Source organism: Phocoena phocoena, chromosome 3 (genome assembly GCF_963924675.1).
Source record: "Phocoena phocoena chromosome 3, mPhoPho1.1, whole genome shotgun sequence".
Lineage (NCBI taxonomy): Eukaryota > Metazoa > Chordata > Mammalia > Artiodactyla > Phocoenidae > Phocoena > Phocoena phocoena.
The window spans coordinates 123,832,692-123,853,163 of record NC_089221.1 but is presented as its reverse complement, the minus strand read 5'-3'; the positions used below and the strand labels follow the sequence as shown (position 1 = coordinate 123,853,163).

Here is a 20,472-nt window from a genome sequence, read left to right as displayed (position 1 = left end):
TACAGGTTACTTAACCTTTCTGGCCTCTGTTTCCTCATCTGTGCAGCAGGGATCATATTATCCACCAAGCTAAATGATAGGAGACGGATGAGGGTTCACTGATGAATTACTTAACATTATGAGCAGTCAGCTGGGTCGGAGGATGGCGTGTGGAGGGTGTGCTATGCGAGGTGGGGTGGGCGTGGAGGGCCTCTCTCGGCAGGTGATCACTGAACAGAGCCCTGAGTGATGTGACGGAGGGAGCCACGGGGTGCCCTGGGCTCCTCTCATCCACTAATACCCCAGCTGAGACACATCTCTGTAAGCCCCGTGGCAGGTTAGACTCTGAGGCTGCTCTCTTGGGCCCTGGGACATTATTCGGCTGATACTCTAACGCGATGCTTATTATCTTGCCAACCAGGCCAGGGTGCTCGTCCTTCAGAATCAGGCTCCGGGTGATGAGCGGAAACTGAATCAAGGTCAGGGAGGAGTACGAGGCACCTGAGGGGAGGACATGAATTCCATCATCACAGTCCAGAGCCACCTGTACCCTGCGAGGGCCGAGGGCTGACCCCCATTCTCATTCGCAAGCACATTGCAGCACCAGCCTTGTCTCAGGGATGAGTCTAGGCCCACGGCCACTGCCAAGATATCTCAGGAAAGAGGGTTTGAACTACCATTTAAAGGTCCTGGTTTGATCCTGGAGTTTGTCTGGTTCTGTGGAGAATGACTCAGGTACCTGCTGTCGGGGGGCAGAGGAAAGGAAGCTCTGGGATGAGTGGCAGAAACCCAGGCTGTGTTGACAACCCCAACTGGGTGACCATAGACGTGGCATGTCACCTCTCGGGCTGCTGATTTCCTCATCTGCAGAATTTAGGAACTATCTGGGCCACTGGGTCTCAAAATTTCCTTAACCACAGAAATAGTTATTTAAGCAAGATATTGATTGAGAATCCAAACATATTACCAGGAATGATGAAGAGGCTAAGGCCCAGACACCATGGCCTCCCACTCTGCCCCCCACCCCAAAACACACACTTACACACACGACAGCCTTGAAAGAGGCTTTCATGGCCCTTCCAAGATTCAGTGTTCCGTGATTCAGTGTCACATGCATGTGGCACAGTCCTTTCAAACTGTTAGGCTGAACCCATGAAATTACTGAGCTTTGACAATTTTTGACTTGCAGAAATGACATTCTCATATTTCAGCCTAAGAGTTTCATTTGTAACAGTGGTTACGTGTGCTCACGCAGGAACAAAATTGTACAAGTTGAGCCCCTCATCTTCCTCTCTGTGTGACATCGGACAGGATACTTCCCCTTTCCTGTAAAATGGCAAACAAAGAAGTCTTCCTTGTGAGGTCGGCTACTGAGAGGGCTGAAGGGCAGGGGTGCTGTAACGCAGTTACTGCTACTACAGGAAGCCCTCCATGATCTTGCAAGGGAAAGCCCAAATGGTTGCCTGTGGGCCGAACTCAAGGAACTGTGTCCCACTCTTCTCCCTCCCTGGCCCCAAGAGGAGTAGTAGAAAACACAGTCCCATCAGGGTTTCTTAACTGGTCATCCTGTCCAGCTTGAACTGCCTTACCTCCCTCTTCCTTCTTGTGAGGGGTGTCACTGGGGAGTGGATAGCCTTGACCTGGGCATGGGAATGGTGATGAAATATCATGCGTGACGTTCATCCCCTGCCTTATCTGGGCAAAGCATTAGCACTCCCTCCCCAGATACCTACCCGGAGCTTCCCCATGAAGTGCCACATCATGCAATATGTCAGCCTGAATTAGCAGGCAGGCCCATCACATTAAACTGAAACTCTGGGCTGGTAGTTACCGCTTGGTAATGCCTCTTTATCCTGGCTGTCCTGCTCCCTTCCCTGCCACCAGAGCCACGGGAAGCCTCTGTGGACAGTGCGTGGTAATGAAGGAGGCCCAGGGAAGAGTTGAGGAGAAGCCACAGGAAGTCCTCACAGATTCCATTTCTTCCACAGCCCTGGGGAGCCTGCTTTGAGCTCTACTACCTTGCGGGGCTGGGCAGAGCTCAAAAGCTCCAGGGGGGGAGTTCCTTTATGACATACCGCGAGAGCAGGCGTGTATCTCTGAAAGCACACATGAACACCTACAGCACCAAACTGAGATTTCTAGAGGCAGCTTAACCACAGAATTCTATGACTACCACTACCATTATTACTACCAATAATCCTATTGATTCCATAAATTCTATGGGCACTGTAGTCGTATCCCTTACAGAGCATTTATCACGTCTTACCATGCATGCTCTTTGAGTGTGGTGTGATACAGTGGAAAAAGCACTAGATTTGCAGTCAGATAGACTCTGGGATCAAATTCTGGCTATGCCTCCTATAGCTGGGCAACTCTGGGCCAGTGACTTAGCTTCTCTGAGCCTGAGTTTTCTCTTTGTAATAGTACTTTGTACTACTAGTATCTATTTCACAGAGTTGTTGCAACAATTACTGAGATGGTGTATGAAGAATGTTTGACGCAGAGTCAATGCCCAATAAATATTTGCAGGAGAGTTCCTAAGGGCAAAGGTACTTTTCTTATCCATTACAAAGCCTTAACTCAGACACACCCTCATTTGGCATTCGATAGTATATCATCTTCCTTTTCAAAGTTCTGCTTCATTCATCCTCTAACTTGTTCTCCACTCTACATCAGAAATGATCTCATCAAAACTTTGAACCTGATCATATCAAAATCATTGGAAATCTTTTGATTTCTTCCCATTTCTCTTAGGATGATGGCAAAAATCTTTCCTGGGGCCTGCCTCTTACCTCCCCTGTCACTTCATCTTCCGCCATGGTTCTCATCACTCTCTGTCTCAACTACATCGACCCATCGATCTTTCATTCTTGCCTTACCCTCACCACCGGACCTTTGCACACACTCTTTCCGCTGAACAGAGCATTCTTCCTTCCCCTCCTGGCCCAGTAAACTCCTTCTCATACTTTAAGCAACCAATTCTTACTTCCTCAGCAAAACTTCTCCAGACCTCCCTGAGCAGGTGAAATCCTTCTTAATGCTATTTCCTCTCCTTTTGTACTTACTACAAATAAAATGTACTTACTACATTTTATTATGAGATGATTTTGTACCTACCTCTACCAACTGGACCAGCCATATGAAGGCAGGACCTGTGTCTGGTTTTGCTCACCAGTTGAACCCCCCAGGACCTTGTACAGAGCTCAAGCAAATGTTGCTGAAAGGGTGAGTGGGAGGTTGAACTGAAGGGCAAATCATCTCAACAGACCCCAACCTTCTTGATAAGTAGGGCACAGTGAGTATTTCAGATAATATAACCAGAGCCCAGAAGGGGCAGGATAATTGCCCGAGCTCACACAGCCTGTCAGTGAGGGGCGAATCTGTGGTCAGAACCCAGGGCTCCTAGTTCTTGCCATTCCTGGGCTTATACTATAGAACCATTATCCAGAACAGGGTGGAGGGCTCTCAAAGACTTTCGCTCCCATCCCACTGCTGCTTTTCAGAGGACCCCTGGCTCTTCCTACATCCGTATCTCAAGCTCCTCTGGTTTCCAGGATATCCACTGCCACATTTGCATAGAATTCTATGATTCTTCTGAATTGAATTGTTCATTTAACTTAAAAACTACCTCAAAATCCTTCAAGACTGAGCTGGGAGAATTCTGTTTTGTAAAAGGTTATATTGTTGAGGTGACTGCACTCCACAAAATTTAACCTTTGTTTCCGCCTTCTTCCCCTCACCCACTGGGTTGACAGAAATCCAGAATTTGAAGTCTTGATCGACCACCTGGTATCAAATCAGGGCTCAGTTGCAAGAGATGACTTCCCTGAAAAGAAAACAGCTTTTGGTGCTTTTATTTTCTCATTTCTGTTAAAGGGTCAGGCCCGTGTTTTGTGTTTGTTGCATTGTGTTTTAGTCTGTCTCCTCTGAGGCGTTAGTTTTCCCACTACTTTCTCAGGAGCCAGTTCACCCAGGTGTAGGCAGAAGTGCCCTTGAATTCAAAGAGGGAGTCAGAACAGAGGTGGGTCTTTGTTCCTATTTGCCAGGAAGAGCTTCTTGTGTGCAAAACTATATTTAACTGCCTGATTCTCTGACCCATGGGGAAGGTAACATTTACTCACGTATTCTTACTCACTCACTTAACAAATATTTACTGGTTATCCTTCATATACCAGTAAGATGACCATATAATTTATTGTCCAAATGAGGACAGTTTTGATGTGCAAGTGGACGCTGCCTTGTTGGTACTCCAAGACAACAGGTTAAACCAAGGATGTCAATGGGTGCCCTATATATTAATGGCTGAATTTGGGATACTAGAAATTTGGGTGATTATATATGCTTTCCCAAAATTCCCTTAAGGATTGAGGATAAAGCCAGGATGGGGTCTAGACCTCCCAGGCCATGAAGGATAAATTTTAATCTCAGTTGAACTAGACGTTTCTAAAATTTTCCTACAACTTCCTTTCAAAAATAGATTTCATGGGGCTTCCCTGGTGGCGCAGTGGTTGAGAGTCCGCCTGCCGATGCAGGGGACGCGGGTTCGTGCCCCGGTCTGGGAGGATCCCACATGCCGCGGGGCGGCTGGGCCCGTGAGCCATGGCCACTGAGCCTGCGCATCCGGAGCCTGTGCTCCGCAACGGGAGAGGCCGCAACAGTGAGAGGCCCGCATACCGCAAAAAAAAAAAAAAAAAAAAAAGATTTCATGGTTAAAAAACAAACAATCTGGAACAACAGCTCTGGAAGCTAATGACCCCACAGTGGATTCTAAGTTCCCCTGAGAGGAGGCCACTTTGAGGGCCACTTGAAAAACATCTTAGAATCTATAAAGGATGAAATTGTCCATCAGGGCTAAAGGATGGTGACATTTTTGAGGAAGGAATAAAACTAAAAGGAACCAAAGGGAATAGGAACAACATGTAATTTATCAATCTCCTTTTCCAGCTCAGAGCTCCTTTGACGTAGTCAGGATTTTGTATATGATAATAAAGGACATAAACATGCACACTCTTTTCCTAGTAAAGAGCTCTGGGTTCTAAAGTGATTTGTTTCTCTTGCATTCCAGGTGCCTGTCCTGAGACCCATGGACCTGATGGTGGAGGCCACCCCGCGAAGAGTATTTGCCAACGCACACACATATCACATCAACTCCATATCAGTCAACAGCGACTATGAAACCTACATGTCAGCTGATGACCTGAGGATTAACCTATGGAACTTTGAAATAACCAATCAAAGTTTTAGTATCCTTTCTTTGGGGCCAATAACCAGTTGGCTTGAATCAAGAGTATTCAGGTATGAACAAGCTTGGGGGAAAGTGGAATAGAAAGGGGCAATCACAATTGAAGACCTAGAACTTGTGGAGAACTGTTCTCTTTTAAATTACATTGGCATCTGTGATACTCACTCATCTAAACAAAGTTAGGGAAGTACTGAATTACAAGTAGTAGACCAGGGCTACCTCTGGATTAGAACTCTGAGTCAATCCCTTCATGCAGAGGCATTTATGTGTCATGAATTACAAACTAGATTTGACTTTATCAACTATAAGACCAGACCTTAGAGTTCAATGTAGGGTTCCTTCCTCTTGTTAATGGATTCACAAATGGCCTATATGGACCACAGGTACACAGGAGATGGCTTTCATTGTATCGTAATAATGAAAATAATAATGGCTGCCATTTCTTGAATCCCAAGCACTGAACTGGGAATATAATGCATAGAATCTCATTTTGAAAGATGCATATATCATTATTGTCTAGCTTGATGAATTTTCACAGACAGAGCACTCCTGTGCAAGTAGCATCCAGATCAGAAAACCAAACTTTATTAGCAAAGCTCATGTCCCCATCACACTTCTTCAGTCTCTACCTGCCAAGAGTATATTTGATATAACAACCCCATATTGACATTAAGGGGTTGTATTATTATCTTCTGTTTAGCTAAAATTTAGAAAAGTCGAGACAATTGCTGAATGAGTATCTGACCCAGTATTCTCACCCTACTATATTGACCCTCTATTTAATATTAAAAATCGGTCATTTATTCAGCACCTATCCTGTGGTCCATCCTACCACAAACCTGACTCTTCACTTGAATTCCCAACCTCAGTTAATGGTTTCACCATCCAGGTAGCTAAGCAACTGACCTAAGAGTCAACACTGATCTTTTTTCCCACTCACCAGCCTCCCCACCCCCCAGCCCAATATCTGTGAGCCCTGCCTTTGCTTCGTCTAAAATATATCTCAAATCAACTCATCTTTCTCCATCTCCATTCTACCGACCCACACTAGTACAGGCCACTGTTGTCTTACCTATATGACTGCAGTAATCTACTGTCTAGTCTCCATTCTCTCTTGCTCTCCTACACAATACGTGTTCCACATAACAGAGTAGACCTTTCAACATGTGATTCAGATGTCATTCCTCCCCAGATTAAAACACGCTGGTAGCTTCCTATTGAACTTAGAATAAGATCCACATTCTTAACTCTGGACTGCAAGATTTCACATGATAGTGGCCCTGCATCCCTCTTTGATACCCTATCATACCAGACTGCCCTGATTCACTCTGCTTCGGCCAACTATCCTCTTTTCTGTTCCTGGAGAAACCTTGTTCTTACTTCCATTCTCTGCATGTGCTGTTCCCTCTTTCTGGAATACTCTGCCCCCAGAGTCCACATGGCTAACTGTGTGTCATCGTATAGACTTCAGACTCCTGACACCTCCTCAGAGGCACTTCCTCCCACTAACTCCCTCTATCCCCGTTAACTTCATAACATGTATTACTATTTGAAATTCGTTTTTTTATTTGTGTATTTTGGGTTTCCCCATATTTGAATGTGAATTTTATGACAGAAGGAACTCTGTATGATCCATTCCTGTATCCCAGTACCTAGAATATTCTGACATACAGAAAGTACCGTTTTGATGGGACATGTCGAGTTTGAAATACTGGTAGGTCACCAAAGTGGGGCTATCCAGTGGATAATTAATCGTGAAATAGAAGCCGACAGTTTCACCTTAAGTGTGAAATTCACCTTAGTTACAGTACAGCTCTGAATGTTCCGATATAAAATAGACTCCATAATGGCTCAAACATATAGAAGGTTATTTCTCTTGTAAAGTCCAATATGGATGATCTCCATCAGCAGGCAGCCTCCTCCAACGAGTGACTCAGAGATTCAGGTTCTTTCCATCTTGTGGTTCCCCAGTGTCACCATGCTTATCTGCATCTGTACAGCAAAAGAGGAAGATTGTGTAGGACCACACGTGGGAGACTCCCATGAGCCAGGTTCTAAAGTAGTGTGCATTCCATTGGCTAGGGCTCAGTCACATGATCACATCTAACTGCAAGGCAGGCTGGGAAATGTAGTATAGCTGTTGCAAATGAGTAAAAAGACCTGGTTTAGGTACACAGACACCTGACCTTCACCACAGAAGAGTGCTCAAGGCTTTTCAGAGTTCCCCAAGGCTTTTCAGAGAATGCAGCTGTAAGCCAGTCGTGGTGATTATGGAGACTGAGAACTGACCATTAAGACCGTGACTGACATCTTTTGTTGATCACAGAGCAGACGCGACACACTGTCTGAGCCTAGGAGAATCTGCCTACAGATTTTGCCTGCAAGTGCAGCTGCTAACAGAACGAGTGTGGGTGGTGGTTCCCTTTCTCCCTTGACGTCTATTCCAAGAGCCAGAAATCTGCTCAGGCTCAGCTGAGCTTCTGCTGTCCCCAGTATAGGTGACATGCTTTCCAAATTTTGCCTCCAGGCCTTCAAGAGGGAGGGAAGTTTCGTTAGGCATTTTAGGAGACAGATGCCTTGAGGAGAATGCAAAAGGGACATATTAATAGCACAGTTGAGGTTATATTCTGCAGATGTGTGACAGCCTGACAGATGCTGGCATACAAATGAGACCGTGCCATTCACCCTTAAAGCAGCCATATGTAAAATAATCATTGTCATCATGAGAATGATAATAACTGATATCTATACAGTTACTTTCCACCAGACCACCCTAAGCACTGAGCAGACTGTACAGACTGGGACCCTTTTGCTTATTGTCTCTGAAGTGCAGCCACCTCTGGGGTAGGAAGCGGCCATCTTTCAAAATAGTCTCAGAAAAACACCAACCACCAGACAGGCCACCAACCATCGATAAATCATATGTTGTTTAGCACCATTTCTATAATGCCTCTTATCCACTAAGGAGGCAGAAGAAACATGGTTCAGTATAGAAAAATGTGGGGTTCCCAAAGTATGGTATGAGCATCCCTGAGGTGGGAGGCGAGGTTCTTCTAAATACTACATGGACGTTTTTTGTTTTCATAATTATGTATTTGTGATAATGAACATTATAAAATACAACTATTGTATCAATCCTATGATATTACAGATACTGAAAAATCCGTTTAAATTTTCAAAGTGCATATATGTAAAGATAAGTATTAGTAAATATTAAGGCAAGTGGCCTTGCAATATGGTTTTTAAAAAAGTCATAACTTCCAGTGACTAGCATTTGGTGTGACATTGGCATTATGGTTGAGAACAGATTCTTTGGAGTCCAACAAGCTTAAAATTCTCAGCCAGCTCTACTACTTGCTGGCTGTGTAAGCTTTAACATGTCTTTTAACTTAGCCAAGCTTCTACTTCATGATCTGTAGAGGGGAGCTCTGAAAAAGGGGATTGTTAGAATTTGTTAAAAAGGTGTTTATACACACACACACACACACACACACACACACACATATATGTGTATATATGTGCATGTGTATATACATATGTATACACATACATGTATGCTTAGGGCAGTACCTTGCTAAGTAAATGATCAGTAAACAGGGACCACCACAAAAGGAAACTAGAAAAGTTGAGTGTTCGAAGGGTGGATTCTGTTCTGCTGAATTCATTATCTGCGTCATCTTCTCAATTCTAGACACCTCCTTTGGTTCTGCAGTTTGATGTTCTTTGCAAGACGTTACTCATTATACCCTAGTTACCAGATATCCGCAGGGTCTCTGAGGTCCAGCCCTTGTATTTAGCACCATATCAGAGGGAAGCATTCCTAGCCTTATGGCTAGGCATTCCTAGCCTGGTCTTGAATCCTCTTCCTTCCATCTGTAGCCAGTCTGTCCCTGTTCTGTGTAACAGGTTCTGGCTTAAAGTGGGCAAACTTTGGCCTTAATGGGTTAACTGCATCAGGACAATAATAAATCATTTCTAGATTAGTGATTTTCTAGGGCAAGAGGCAGCCCTAACTTTTCAATAAAAGAAAATTGCTATAAAAGGATGTTTCTTAATTATGAAAACTATGGTATACCTAGGATCCTTTGAACTCTGTTCTCAGAACTAAGAATGAGTTGACCTGGGCTCCTACCTAGTCCAATATGGGACCTATTAAATAAATCCACATCGAGTACAAAGTAAATATACAGTCCTCAATAACTATATACTGAGCACCTAGTTTGTGCCAGGCACTGTGATAAGCCATGGGGATATAAGAGTGAAAAGAAACAAATTTTCTGCTTTCAGAATGACATTCACCAAATAATCACACTAATGAGTGCCTTATTACAAACGGAAATAAGTCCTGTGAAGAAAGGGAATATGGTTTTGTGAATGCATTTTTAAAAACCTGATGTAGACTAGGGAATAAAAGAAGGCTTTCCTGAGGACTGATTGTTAAGTTGAGATTTGTAAGAGGAAGAGTATGAGCTAACCTGGCAAAGAAGTGCGAAAAGATCAGTCCACCATGTACAAAGGTCCTGTGGCAGGAGGGAGCATGGTATGTTGGAGGAACTCAAGAAGGCCCGAGGGTGAAGTAAAGCATGGCGTGAGCAAGCTAGAAAGATAGCACAAGACACACCTTGCATAAATCCAGTCTCTAGGCATGAGACAGAGGGTTTCTCTGGGAGAAAACAACTGGATTCCAGGGGTACTTGATCTCTGACTTGGTCTTTATCAGCCCTCTGCATCAGCTTCGCTTGTCAAGTGAGCTGAGGCCCTTTGGGATTTGATTCCCTATCAGGGGACCATAACCAGAACTCCTGGCTTCTAGCTCTGTCACTCCTTAGTACTAGGGACAGCAGTCTTCCTTTTAATCCAATAGGATTCTCCCGGACAAGCTTTGAGGGACGCTGTGGGGCTCGTACAGATTTCTCTCCCTTGTTTCTGCTGTGGCTTTCATCCACAACTGTACATATCAATCTTAGTCTGGCATTTAGTGTCATAGGAGAACATTCCTTCCAGTGACACGTCCAGCACATTGGCCTCTGTGTGCCAGAGCAGCCCCCTCTTTGCCATATTAAATGCAGCCTTTGGTGGGTTGTCTTAGACCTGTTGCCTTGCTTGTGTGGTTGCTGTATCTGACACCAGACCTAGGGCTTTTGGAGTCTGGGGATTTCTCCTCCCGCAGAGCAAGCCCTTTGAGCCTCGTGTTATCAGGGGATAGGGCAAGAATGCAACTCTGCAGACCTCTTTCGGACTTCTTGAACGTCCTTGGGGCGGTATCACTAAGTATTTGGGAAGGCAGACTCTGCAGTCAGATTCACTGGATTTGAACCCAGCTCCATCTCCTAAAATCTGTGTGACCTTGACAAGTTGACATTTCTCTGGCCCTCAATTTCCTCATCGGTCAATGGGGATAATAATACCACCTATCTTAGGAGGTTGTTGTGAGGTTTAAATGAGGTTGTCTTGTAAGGTATTTAGCCAAGTGCCTGCACAAAGAGAAGGCTCTATAAATAGTAGCTTTTATTATTTGGGGCATATCCCCAGCCCCCCGTTCTTCTTACCTTGTTGCTTGGATCCCATTCTCTCCTAAGAAAACCACAGGCTAAATGAGCCACACTATACGGGCCTGGCATCTTGACCTATTGACCTACTGTGAGTTTTCTGCATCTTAAAAAAAAAAAAAAAACCTTCCCTAAAGAAGGCTGCTAAGTCATAAGAATGAAGTAAAGTAAAACACAGAAACATTTTTTATTTAATTTTTAAAATTAATTTTTATAGTACAGTTGATTTACAATGTTGTGTTAGTTTCTGCTGTATAACAAAGTGAATCAGTTATACATATACATATATCCACTCCTTTTTAGATTCCCATATAGGTCATTACAGAGTACTGAGTAGAGTTCCCTGTAGATAACCAACAAGAACCCATAAACATTTATTGAGCACTTACTATGTGCACTGGAGATGCCAAGATGAATAAAACTCCATCCCTGATATCATGGTCCATGTAATCTGGAGGGAAGGTGAGTTCAACCAGAGAAGCAAAACCAGTAGGAGAGGGTGTGTGTGTGTGTGTGTGTGTGTGTGTGTGTGTGTGTGTGTGGAGAGTGAGTGAGGGAGAGAAAGAGAGAGACAGATTGACATATTACCATGAATTAGCCTTGTAATTGTGTGACTGGCCAAGCAAATCCAAAGCCTGTAAGGCCAGCAGTCAGGCACAGAAAAATCGTAAGCAAGCTAGAACACCACAGGCACGAGCATCACAGGCCACATCCACACATGGCCGTCAAGAAGGAAGATTGAGAGAGAAGGGAGAGAAACTGTAGTCTCAGCAACCATTTGGAGTCTCCTCCTGAAGGAAGACCTAAGCCTTTGTTTAAATGCCTTCCAACTGATCAGTTCAGGCCCACCCGGATAATCTCCCTTATGATTAAATTAAAGCAACTGGTTAGGGCCTCTAACCGTGTCTGCACAATCCCCCAGAGCAACACCTAGATTACTGTTTGACTGAATAACTGGGAAAACTTGTGCATATGTGCAAAGTGGCTGCTTTCTCTCTTTTGTCCTTCCACTCACCTGAGAGAATAAACCTTGTTAGCCTACCACAACCAGAAACATTTTAGAAATATTTAGCCTAACCAAGTTAACATATCACAAAGCTACCAAAGTGAGTATGTGGACAGAGGGAGACAGACATGTAACCATACTAAGGAAGATGAGACTAACAGTTTTGGGGAGCCTCTATTAAGTAGCAGGTATATTACATCGTCTCCTGTAGTTTTCTTCCTCTCTTTGTTGATAAATTAACAAGTTCAAAGGCATTTGAGATTAGGTAACTGGTCACAGGATTGGGGATTAAAATCTAGATCTGTCTCACTCTATACTCCAGTAAAGTGTACTCTATCACACTATCTTAAATTACGCAAATAATAATACACGTTAAGTGTATTCATAGAGGTGCGTTCAAGGTGCTGTGGATACACAGGTAGAAAGAATCATGAAAGAAGGGCTAGAACACTTCATACAGAAAGTAACACTTGGGTTGGCCTTTGAGTGAAGTATTGAGTATTTTCTAATGGAGAAATGTCAAGCTCTGTGTCACATGAATAGGAGAGTCTGGGGTTATGAGACTTTCACATACCCCCCCACCCCCAGTCATAAAGGACATCTTATCCCAGTGTCTTTTGAGCTCAACACATACGTAAAAGCAGTACCTAATAGGGCACCATGTGTCTCTTTGTCAGTCCTCTCATATTGAGTGCAGCGATTGGCAAAACCCTCCATGAATATTTGCACACTGGCTTTTTTTAAGCTCCTAAGAGAGGAATATCCCTTGGAGTCCTCTTTGGAGATTTCCAGTGTGTTATCATCAAGCAACATGTCCATTCAGCTGACAAGGTCTGGATGCTTTGTAATCACTACTTTATATCCAAAGATTAAATTGAGACTTTGGAAAGGAAAGAAAGACTTCAAAGAGACTCATGTGCCCTAAAACGGAATCCAACTCTAATATGCTCAGTTTTCAAGGCCATGATGAGGCTATTCTCCACCTTCAGTATTGGCAGACTTTAAGTGCTATCTGAAAAGCTTCAACTGCTTTTGCACATGGGTATCTTACCCAGGTAAACTTAGATTCCACTCTCCAGCTCGACCTGCAGACAGGCCTCCCGCTGGACTCTGCTGTCATTGGTTGGCTTAGATAAAAAGAAAGGGGTGGGGGGAAAAAAAAACCTTGTCAGTATCAGCAAAATTAGCAGTGATAAAGACAGAAGCATATGAGGACACCTTCAAAAGCCCACAAACCTAATGCATATAAAAGCTGTCTTTGGAAAAATGCGTGTTTCCTTTGAAAGTTGGGATTATTCAGTCCACTGTAAAGCCCTTTAATAAATAGCTTTTTCTCCATTATCTTATTTGTTCATCCAAATTTCTCCGAGACTGACAGAGTTAACAGAATGATACCCATCCAAAGGCAAAGAAACTGAAACCCAGAGAGATAAAATGACTTTCCCATGTTGTCCGAGCAAAATAGAGTTGGAATCAAAACTGAATCCCAATCTTTTCATCCCATTTTGTTACAATTACAGTATTTATCACAGTATTATCTTCAGTTTTACCCAGAGATGAGGTTCCTGGTCTCTCAACTCTCTCAGAGATGGTTCTAAGCCAAGGAAACTACTTTTTTTAACTGTTTGTTTTCTTGGTTTAATAATATGTATTCATTATAGAGACTATAAAATGACCTATAATCTCACCACCTAATTTTGTGTATATACAACGAATTTACATCGCAATTTTAACTTAATGCTAGCTAACACAACAAGAAGGGCTCAGAAAAATAAGTTAATAAGGAAATAAAAGAAAAGGGAAAATTTTTTTAATTCTTGATTTATCCAGGAAGCTTTCTCCTGTTCAGTCTAGGGCCACACACACACACACACACACACACACACACGTGTGCACATACACATCCCACCCACTCACACATATACACTTTCTTTCTCACTTCCCTGCTTTATTTGTCTGTTTAGCAGTTATTACAACCTAATATACTGTATATTCTATTTATTTATCTTGTTTAGTGACCATGTCCCCTACTAGAATATAGGCTCCACAGATCAGGGGAATTTTTGATCTGCTCTGGTCACTGCTGTATCCCCTGTACCTAGAAAAACCCTGGCAGATTCTTTGTGAATGTTTATGAAATACATGAAGGAACAAATGAATGAATGGACCCAAGCTAGGGTTACTGAAGGATAACTTAATGCCAGCCTTAGAATCTAATTCCCCTGTAAGATATAACTATGTTTCCTTCCATTCTGTTCTCTCTCTCATTTTTTTCACATGGCTATGATCAGACTGTATATATTTTGTATCTAACTTACCTCACCTAAACTTATACATGTATATAATAAGCGTAGAAAATATCTTGTCTTTTTCCATCTTAAAATACTACAACTTCATCAAAAGAAAATGTGGAAACGAAAACTCATAATTGAAAAGAAAAATATTCATAGACCCAGCCCATTGGAATTATCACTAACATTTGGTACTTTTGCCTTTTAGGTCATCAGTTTCAGAGTGTAAGTTTTAAATGACATTATGATCACACTAAAGATGGAATTTTTCATACAAGTTTTTTAACAGACTTGGCATTTCATTGCATAAACAGTTAAATGAGATCGATCAGAATTTACTTAATCGTTTCCCTATTTCTGTATATTTAGGCTGTTGTCAATTTTTTTCTTTTATAACATTGCAACAGACATTTTTTTATAAAAAGCTTTTCCAAATTTGGGTTTAAGGAAATGACTTTTGAATGGTCCCTATGCTACCCTTTAGCATCCTGCCATAATCCCCTTCATTCCCTCACCCCACTGCTGATGTAATTTATGTCTCTGGCTTCTTATTTGTTTGAAGCTCATCCCTTAAGGGGTGACCTCCCAGTGTCTTCAATTATTATTTTAAATGATGCCTTAGGCCATTGCCTGGCACAGCAGTGCCCTCACCTTCCCGCCTTCGGCCTTCCAAGCATGGAGCTCAGCTGCCAAACTGGCTGTGCCCCCTCCCGTCTTCAGCACTGCTTCCAGAGTCCCAGCAGAGAGGCAGATTAACCCCTTTTGTTAGCAGAGGTAATTTGCCTGGGCTCCGCATTAATAAGGAATGCCGTAAGCGGTTGGGGTCAGGATGAACAGATCTGTCAAGCCCCAGGGTTAATTTAATAGCAATCTGTTGGCTTTCTGCCTTGTATATTAGCTGTGAATCCAGTGCTCTGTTTTGCTTTTGCCGTTTAGTTCTTTGGGACAACAGGGAAATAATTTGGATAGAGAGCTCTAAAAGATAGGAGAGAGAAAATTGACTGTCAACATGCATCATTCCATTTCCAAGATAATACAGGGAGCCCCACACTGCTCCCCTCCTTTCTCCTTCGCTCCCAACATGAAGGGCACAACCACGTATGCTGGAGGCGTGTATCTCCCTTTAGAACAGTGTAAGGGAAAAGGCCGGGTTTCTTGGTGATGCAGATGTGAAATATGCTCTCTTGTCATCCCCATAAGCCATTGAATTTTTGGAAACTAGACTCCTTCTCCCAAATGTTTTTAGAACTCAGAAAATCCTCCGCAGTTAACAATTCAAGAAATCCCTTCTCACGTTTCTGTCTCAACTTACAGTTCCAAAAAAAAAAAAAAAACATTCATCACATCAGGGAACACAAAAATCCTAGGTCCGATGCTGTGTCCAAATTCTGGTTCTGCAAAATGTAGCCCCCAGAGTGGTCGGTGAATTGAGAGAGCACAGATTCAAAGCAGAATCCCTGTTGGATTAGCCAGGGGAGTTTCCAGAGAGCCAGAATTACATCACTCGGAAAGGCTGGCTCTGTGAGGGCCATTCATCAGGGGAGGAGAGTGGAGTGTGGTCAAGAACCCAGGCTCTAGAGTTGGACAAACTTGGGTTCAAATCCCAGCTCCACCCTCTATGGTCATATGACCTTGGGTAACTTAACATCAGTCACTATTTCCTCTGCCAGAACATAGGCCTATTAATAATATTAACATCATAAGGGTGAGATGAAGGTCAAGTGAGACAATGCATGGCACGTGCTAAACATTAACTACTGCTTATTATTACCTTCCTTGTTGTCCTTATCATTACAGTTACTAAAAAGAGGATTGGAGTCATGGTTTCTCCCCTGAACCCCATAGAGTCAGACCAAGAGAAGCCCTCTAGTCAAAAGGAAGATGCTTGGGGATGAGGGATGGTGGGCAGGCTTAGAGGTCCAGGATGGATGGGAGGGAAGGAAGGAGGAAGGGTCCAGAGACAGCAGCCCTAAGCAGACTCAGTTCTGATGCAGTTCTTTGATGGTGGAGGATGTTCCTGGTTTCATATGTATGTTTAAGCCCTTCATTTTCACACATTCTAACTTTTGGGCTTTATTTTTAGGTGAGAAAAAAATAACCGTAGATGTGGCATCTCCCGCTACCACACAGCCAAGATCCCTTCCAGTTAAGCTTGTTTTTAGAGCTATACTGGTAGAGGTTGAGAAAGCTGACACCGGATTTTCTTGCCCTATTTTGAGAAAAGAGAAACATGCTCACTGGCACAGTAGGGGTATGGAGGCTCTTTCTGGAGGGTGATAAAATCTGACAACAGCTGAACACTAACCTCTGCTTAACCCCACCCTGTGTCGTGGCCACAAAGCCCAGGGCATGGGTCAGGGGACTGGGGAGAACATCAGAGCTGCAGCTTGGGGCCTCCTTCTGGGGGGCACTGGCCCCTGCTCCCCAGCAAGTGATGCTAACTGCAATAATATTTATAACTCTGGTAGCAGTTGAGTTGAAAGGTAGTATTTTGTGAATCAAAGGAACCCACATGCTCTGGAGACCCAAGAAATAGTTGCATCTGGATTTGTGAGGGAAATTGTAGTAAAATGAAATGTTAGTTGTCTCAAGCTAATTTTAGGAGAAAAACCCAACAGGATTTATAAGAGGTAATTGAAAGGGAAAGAGGCACAACCAAATATAAAGCCATTATTGCACCAGATGACATGCCGGAGCATGGGTGATGTTTGATAATAGAGGACTACTTTGTTAGTGCTGACGTGACTAAAAATATCAGTAGAATTACTCGTACCTCATCTAAATTCTAAGGAGGAGATTGTGTTCCCAACTTCATGAAAAGCATAGGAGACTTTTATCCAACCCAGTCTAATAGCATTATCTGTGTCAAGTTACTGCTTGTTGATTCAATGCGGTGTTTTCCAAAATGTGATATATAAGCTCCTGGCACAGACATAAATATGTTCATTTTAATGGTTAAAAGCATTTATCTTAGGTACGGAATATTATTTAAAATGTAACTAGCTCATTAAACCCATGATTTTATGAATATTGGATTACTGCTTAGACAAGGCTAAGTAAAGAAAAAAGTGAGTCGATTTAAGTTGATGTGGAGAAAAAATGTTGTTAAAAAATGCTACCTAGTGATATACGGGTGGGGCGAAATCACAAATGTGACTCAAAAGTGAGAATCGGGCTTCCCTGGTGGCGCAGTGGTTGAGAGTCCGCCTGCCAATGCAGGGGACAGGGTTCGTGCCCTGGTCTGGGAGGATCCCACGTGCCGCGGAGCGGCTGGGCCCGTGAGCCATGGCCGCTGAGCCTGCGCGTCCGGAACCTGTGCGCCACAACAGTGAGAGGCCCGCGTACCGCCAAAAAAAAAAAAAAAAGTGAGAATCATTTTGGTTCACAGCATCCACATCACAAGGCCTGTTCCTTTGCAGGAAGTTGCTGGGTCCTTGGACAGCACCTCAGCCCCAGCCAGGTACCACCGTACCTGGACCCGTGTCTCCCGAGCTCTCAGTAGAGGTGAGAAGGGATCAGCCCAAACTCGCTCCCACTGAAGACGTTTGTTTCCACTGGGTCACCGTCATAGATGAAAGGCCAAATGTTTCATTTCAATACACAAGGATGTGGTCTTTAAAAATAGAGGTATAGTAATTCTTGATCAGAAAGGAAAATACTGAGGGGGAAAAAACCCGATGATAAAACTAACGGTATACTCCACTGGAGGCTCAAACTGTCATGCTGTACAATTGGATGGCTTCGTTTGAATGCTTAAACTCCCACATAGGCTCTAAAGCGAATCACAGCTTACAGAGACTTGAGGTCCTGTATATCTTCAATAAGAGAAATTTTGCGTAATTACTAAAGAGTACAAATCTTGCACCTGGGATAAAATCCTAGTACTGCCACTCTTTAGCCATGTGACTTGGGGCAAGTTACTTACACACGCTGAGCCTCCGTTTCCCCCCTTGAAATAATGGGGGTAAGAAAGTGCTGATTATAGAGCTGTTATAAGGATTAAATGAAATAAAGTACATGATATGCTTTTGCACAGTGACTGACCTATAGTCAGTGCTCAATAAATGGTAGCTGCTATTATTATTATTATCGACATATTATTTAAAAACATATTATTTTAAAATATCGAAGGGGTTTCATGGAAGAGGATTTGCAGTCTGTCCTAGATATCATGTATCAGCCCAGGAGTTCAGATAAAGATTCAAATATATTGGATTATTTAGCTGGAATATATTGGATTATTTAGTTGGCATGGGGCTGGTTTCTTAACGACTGTTGTAAAATGAGAAATGAAAGCCTTTGCAGCTTGATACATTTTAGCATGATTGCATGGGCAGGTAACTCTGATGTGATGGGGCATCTACATGTTATGAGGGATGAAATCCTGATAAGGAGCCAGGGAGACCTGAGTTCTAGTGCTACCTATGGCCACTGGGTAACCCTGAGCCTCATCTGCCTGGGACAACTAATACCTGCCTATTTGCTCACAGAGTTATGATGAGGATCCCCCGTGTGTGCTCATTGCTAACATGGTACGGTAAAATAAGACGGTGATGCTACAGTTACCCCCAAGGCTCCCCATTCTCCTGGTCCCCTCCTTGACTCGTCTGTGCCAGATATCGTCGACATCAAGCCAGCCAACATGGAGGAGCTCACAGAGGTGATCACAGCGGCCGAGTTCCACCCCCATCACTGCAACACCTTCGTGTACAGCAGCAGCAAAGGGACAATCCGGCTGTGTGACATGCGGGCGTCGGCCCTGTGTGACAGGCACACCAAATGTGAGTAGCCAGCAGCCCAGGGCTCGTGGCAGGGATGGGCCACTGGCCCCTGACATGTGGGAGGAAAAGGGGGAGGGCCTGGAGGGGTTTGATCTCCTTTCCCACCTCAGACACACTGGGAGTAAAGAAACTACACGTGTTGGCCTGACCCGGGAGTCAGTTCCATGTTTGGTATTTTGATAAAGAGGAAACCTCACGTCCAATCCCACAAACATTGGCTTCCGGCTGTGGAATACAGAGATAAACAAGACATGGGCCCTGTCATGTAACATTGTGACATGATCTGAATTATGTTTTAAGATTCCTCTTGCTGCTTTGGGGAGAATGAACCTGCAGAGTAGAAGTGGCGGGGCCGGGGGGGGGGGACCAGTTAGGGGATGGTTGCGATATCCAGGCAGGAGATGCAGGTGACCTGGATAAGGGCAGGGCGTGAAAATGGAGAGGAGTGGACGGGTTCTGGACAGATCTTGGCAGTAGAGTTAACTGGACTTGCCGGACCGTGTGGGAGGCTGAGAATATACAGGAGTCAAGACTAGCAACTGGGGACACTAAATTAACACTGTATCGTGTATTTGAAAGTTCTTAAGAGAATAGGTCTTAAAAGTTCTCATCATAAAAAAAAAAAAAATTGTAACTATGCATGGTGATGGATGTTAACTAAACTCATTGTGGTGATTATTTTGCAATATATACATGTATCAAATCATTATGCTATTCATCTAAAACCAATATGATGTTATATGTCAATTATACCTCAACTTAAAAAAAAAATAGCAGCTGGGGGAAAGGGTTAGTGGCTTCTTGGAGAGAGTGAGGCTTTGGGAACCTGCACCCTAGAAGGCCCGGTGATTCTAGTGGGCACCAGGGAAGGGCTTCAGAGAGAAGGGATGGGATAAAGTCCACCAGGCTGACAGGCCCTGGGATGACGCTGGAGTTTTCAGGGCGTTGACTGAGCAAAGCAGCTCTGAACTAGTGGGGGCTGAGTGCTTGGGGGCCAAAGGCTAAGATGTAAGCGGGTGAAGCAAGGACTCTCTGTGTAGGTGTATGGCTAGGAGAGGTGTGAGTATCCGGGTCATTTTGATCATTTCTGTTTGCTCATTCGCCGTGATGAGTATTACACAGGAGAGCTGGTATGTCTAGTGTAGCGGGATGTAGACTGTGTGGATTCCAGAGTCATACAGACCCAGGTCAAAGGCAGTCTTCCCCCCTTATTAGCCGCCTGACTTTGTCCAACTTTCCTTTACCTTTCTGAGCCTCAGTTTTCTCATATGTAAAATGGGTATGATAATAACATCCACCTCATGGGTGTGTCATGGGGATTAGATGAGATAACGATTAAGAATTGTTAATGAGTTGTTTCATACTAAGTGTGTTTTACGCTTCCAGGAGATTTCAATTCAGATGATCCACACTTCCAGTACTCAGTCGCCATTGTGTAGCTAGTAGCTACCATATTGGACGGTGCTGATTTAAGATTTCCTTCATTGTAGAAGGTTCTCTTGAAGAGTACCGATCTATACTGTTGGCTCCTTGAGGGTGTGGACTTACTTTGTTTTGTTCACTGCTGTTTCCCTAGCACCTGAAACAGTACCTGGCCCACGATAGATGCTTTATCGATGTTTGC

At 43.6% G+C, this 20,472-nt stretch overlaps 1 protein-coding gene across 3 annotated transcripts in view; it reads left to right on the top strand.

Moving 5' to 3' along the window:
- PPP2R2B (protein phosphatase 2 regulatory subunit Bbeta) overlaps window positions 1–20,472 on the top strand; it is a 454,043-nt gene that overhangs the window by 386,306 nt on the left and 47,265 nt on the right. For all 3 annotated transcript variants that reach the window (XM_065875381.1, XM_065875380.1, XM_065875382.1), the window contains 2 exons: window positions 5,045–5,222; window positions 18,684–18,848. In XM_065875381.1, the coding sequence (XP_065731453.1) occupies window positions 5,045–5,222; window positions 18,684–18,848 (343 nt within the window). The remainder of the gene's footprint in view (window positions 1–5,044; window positions 5,223–18,683; window positions 18,849–20,472) is intronic.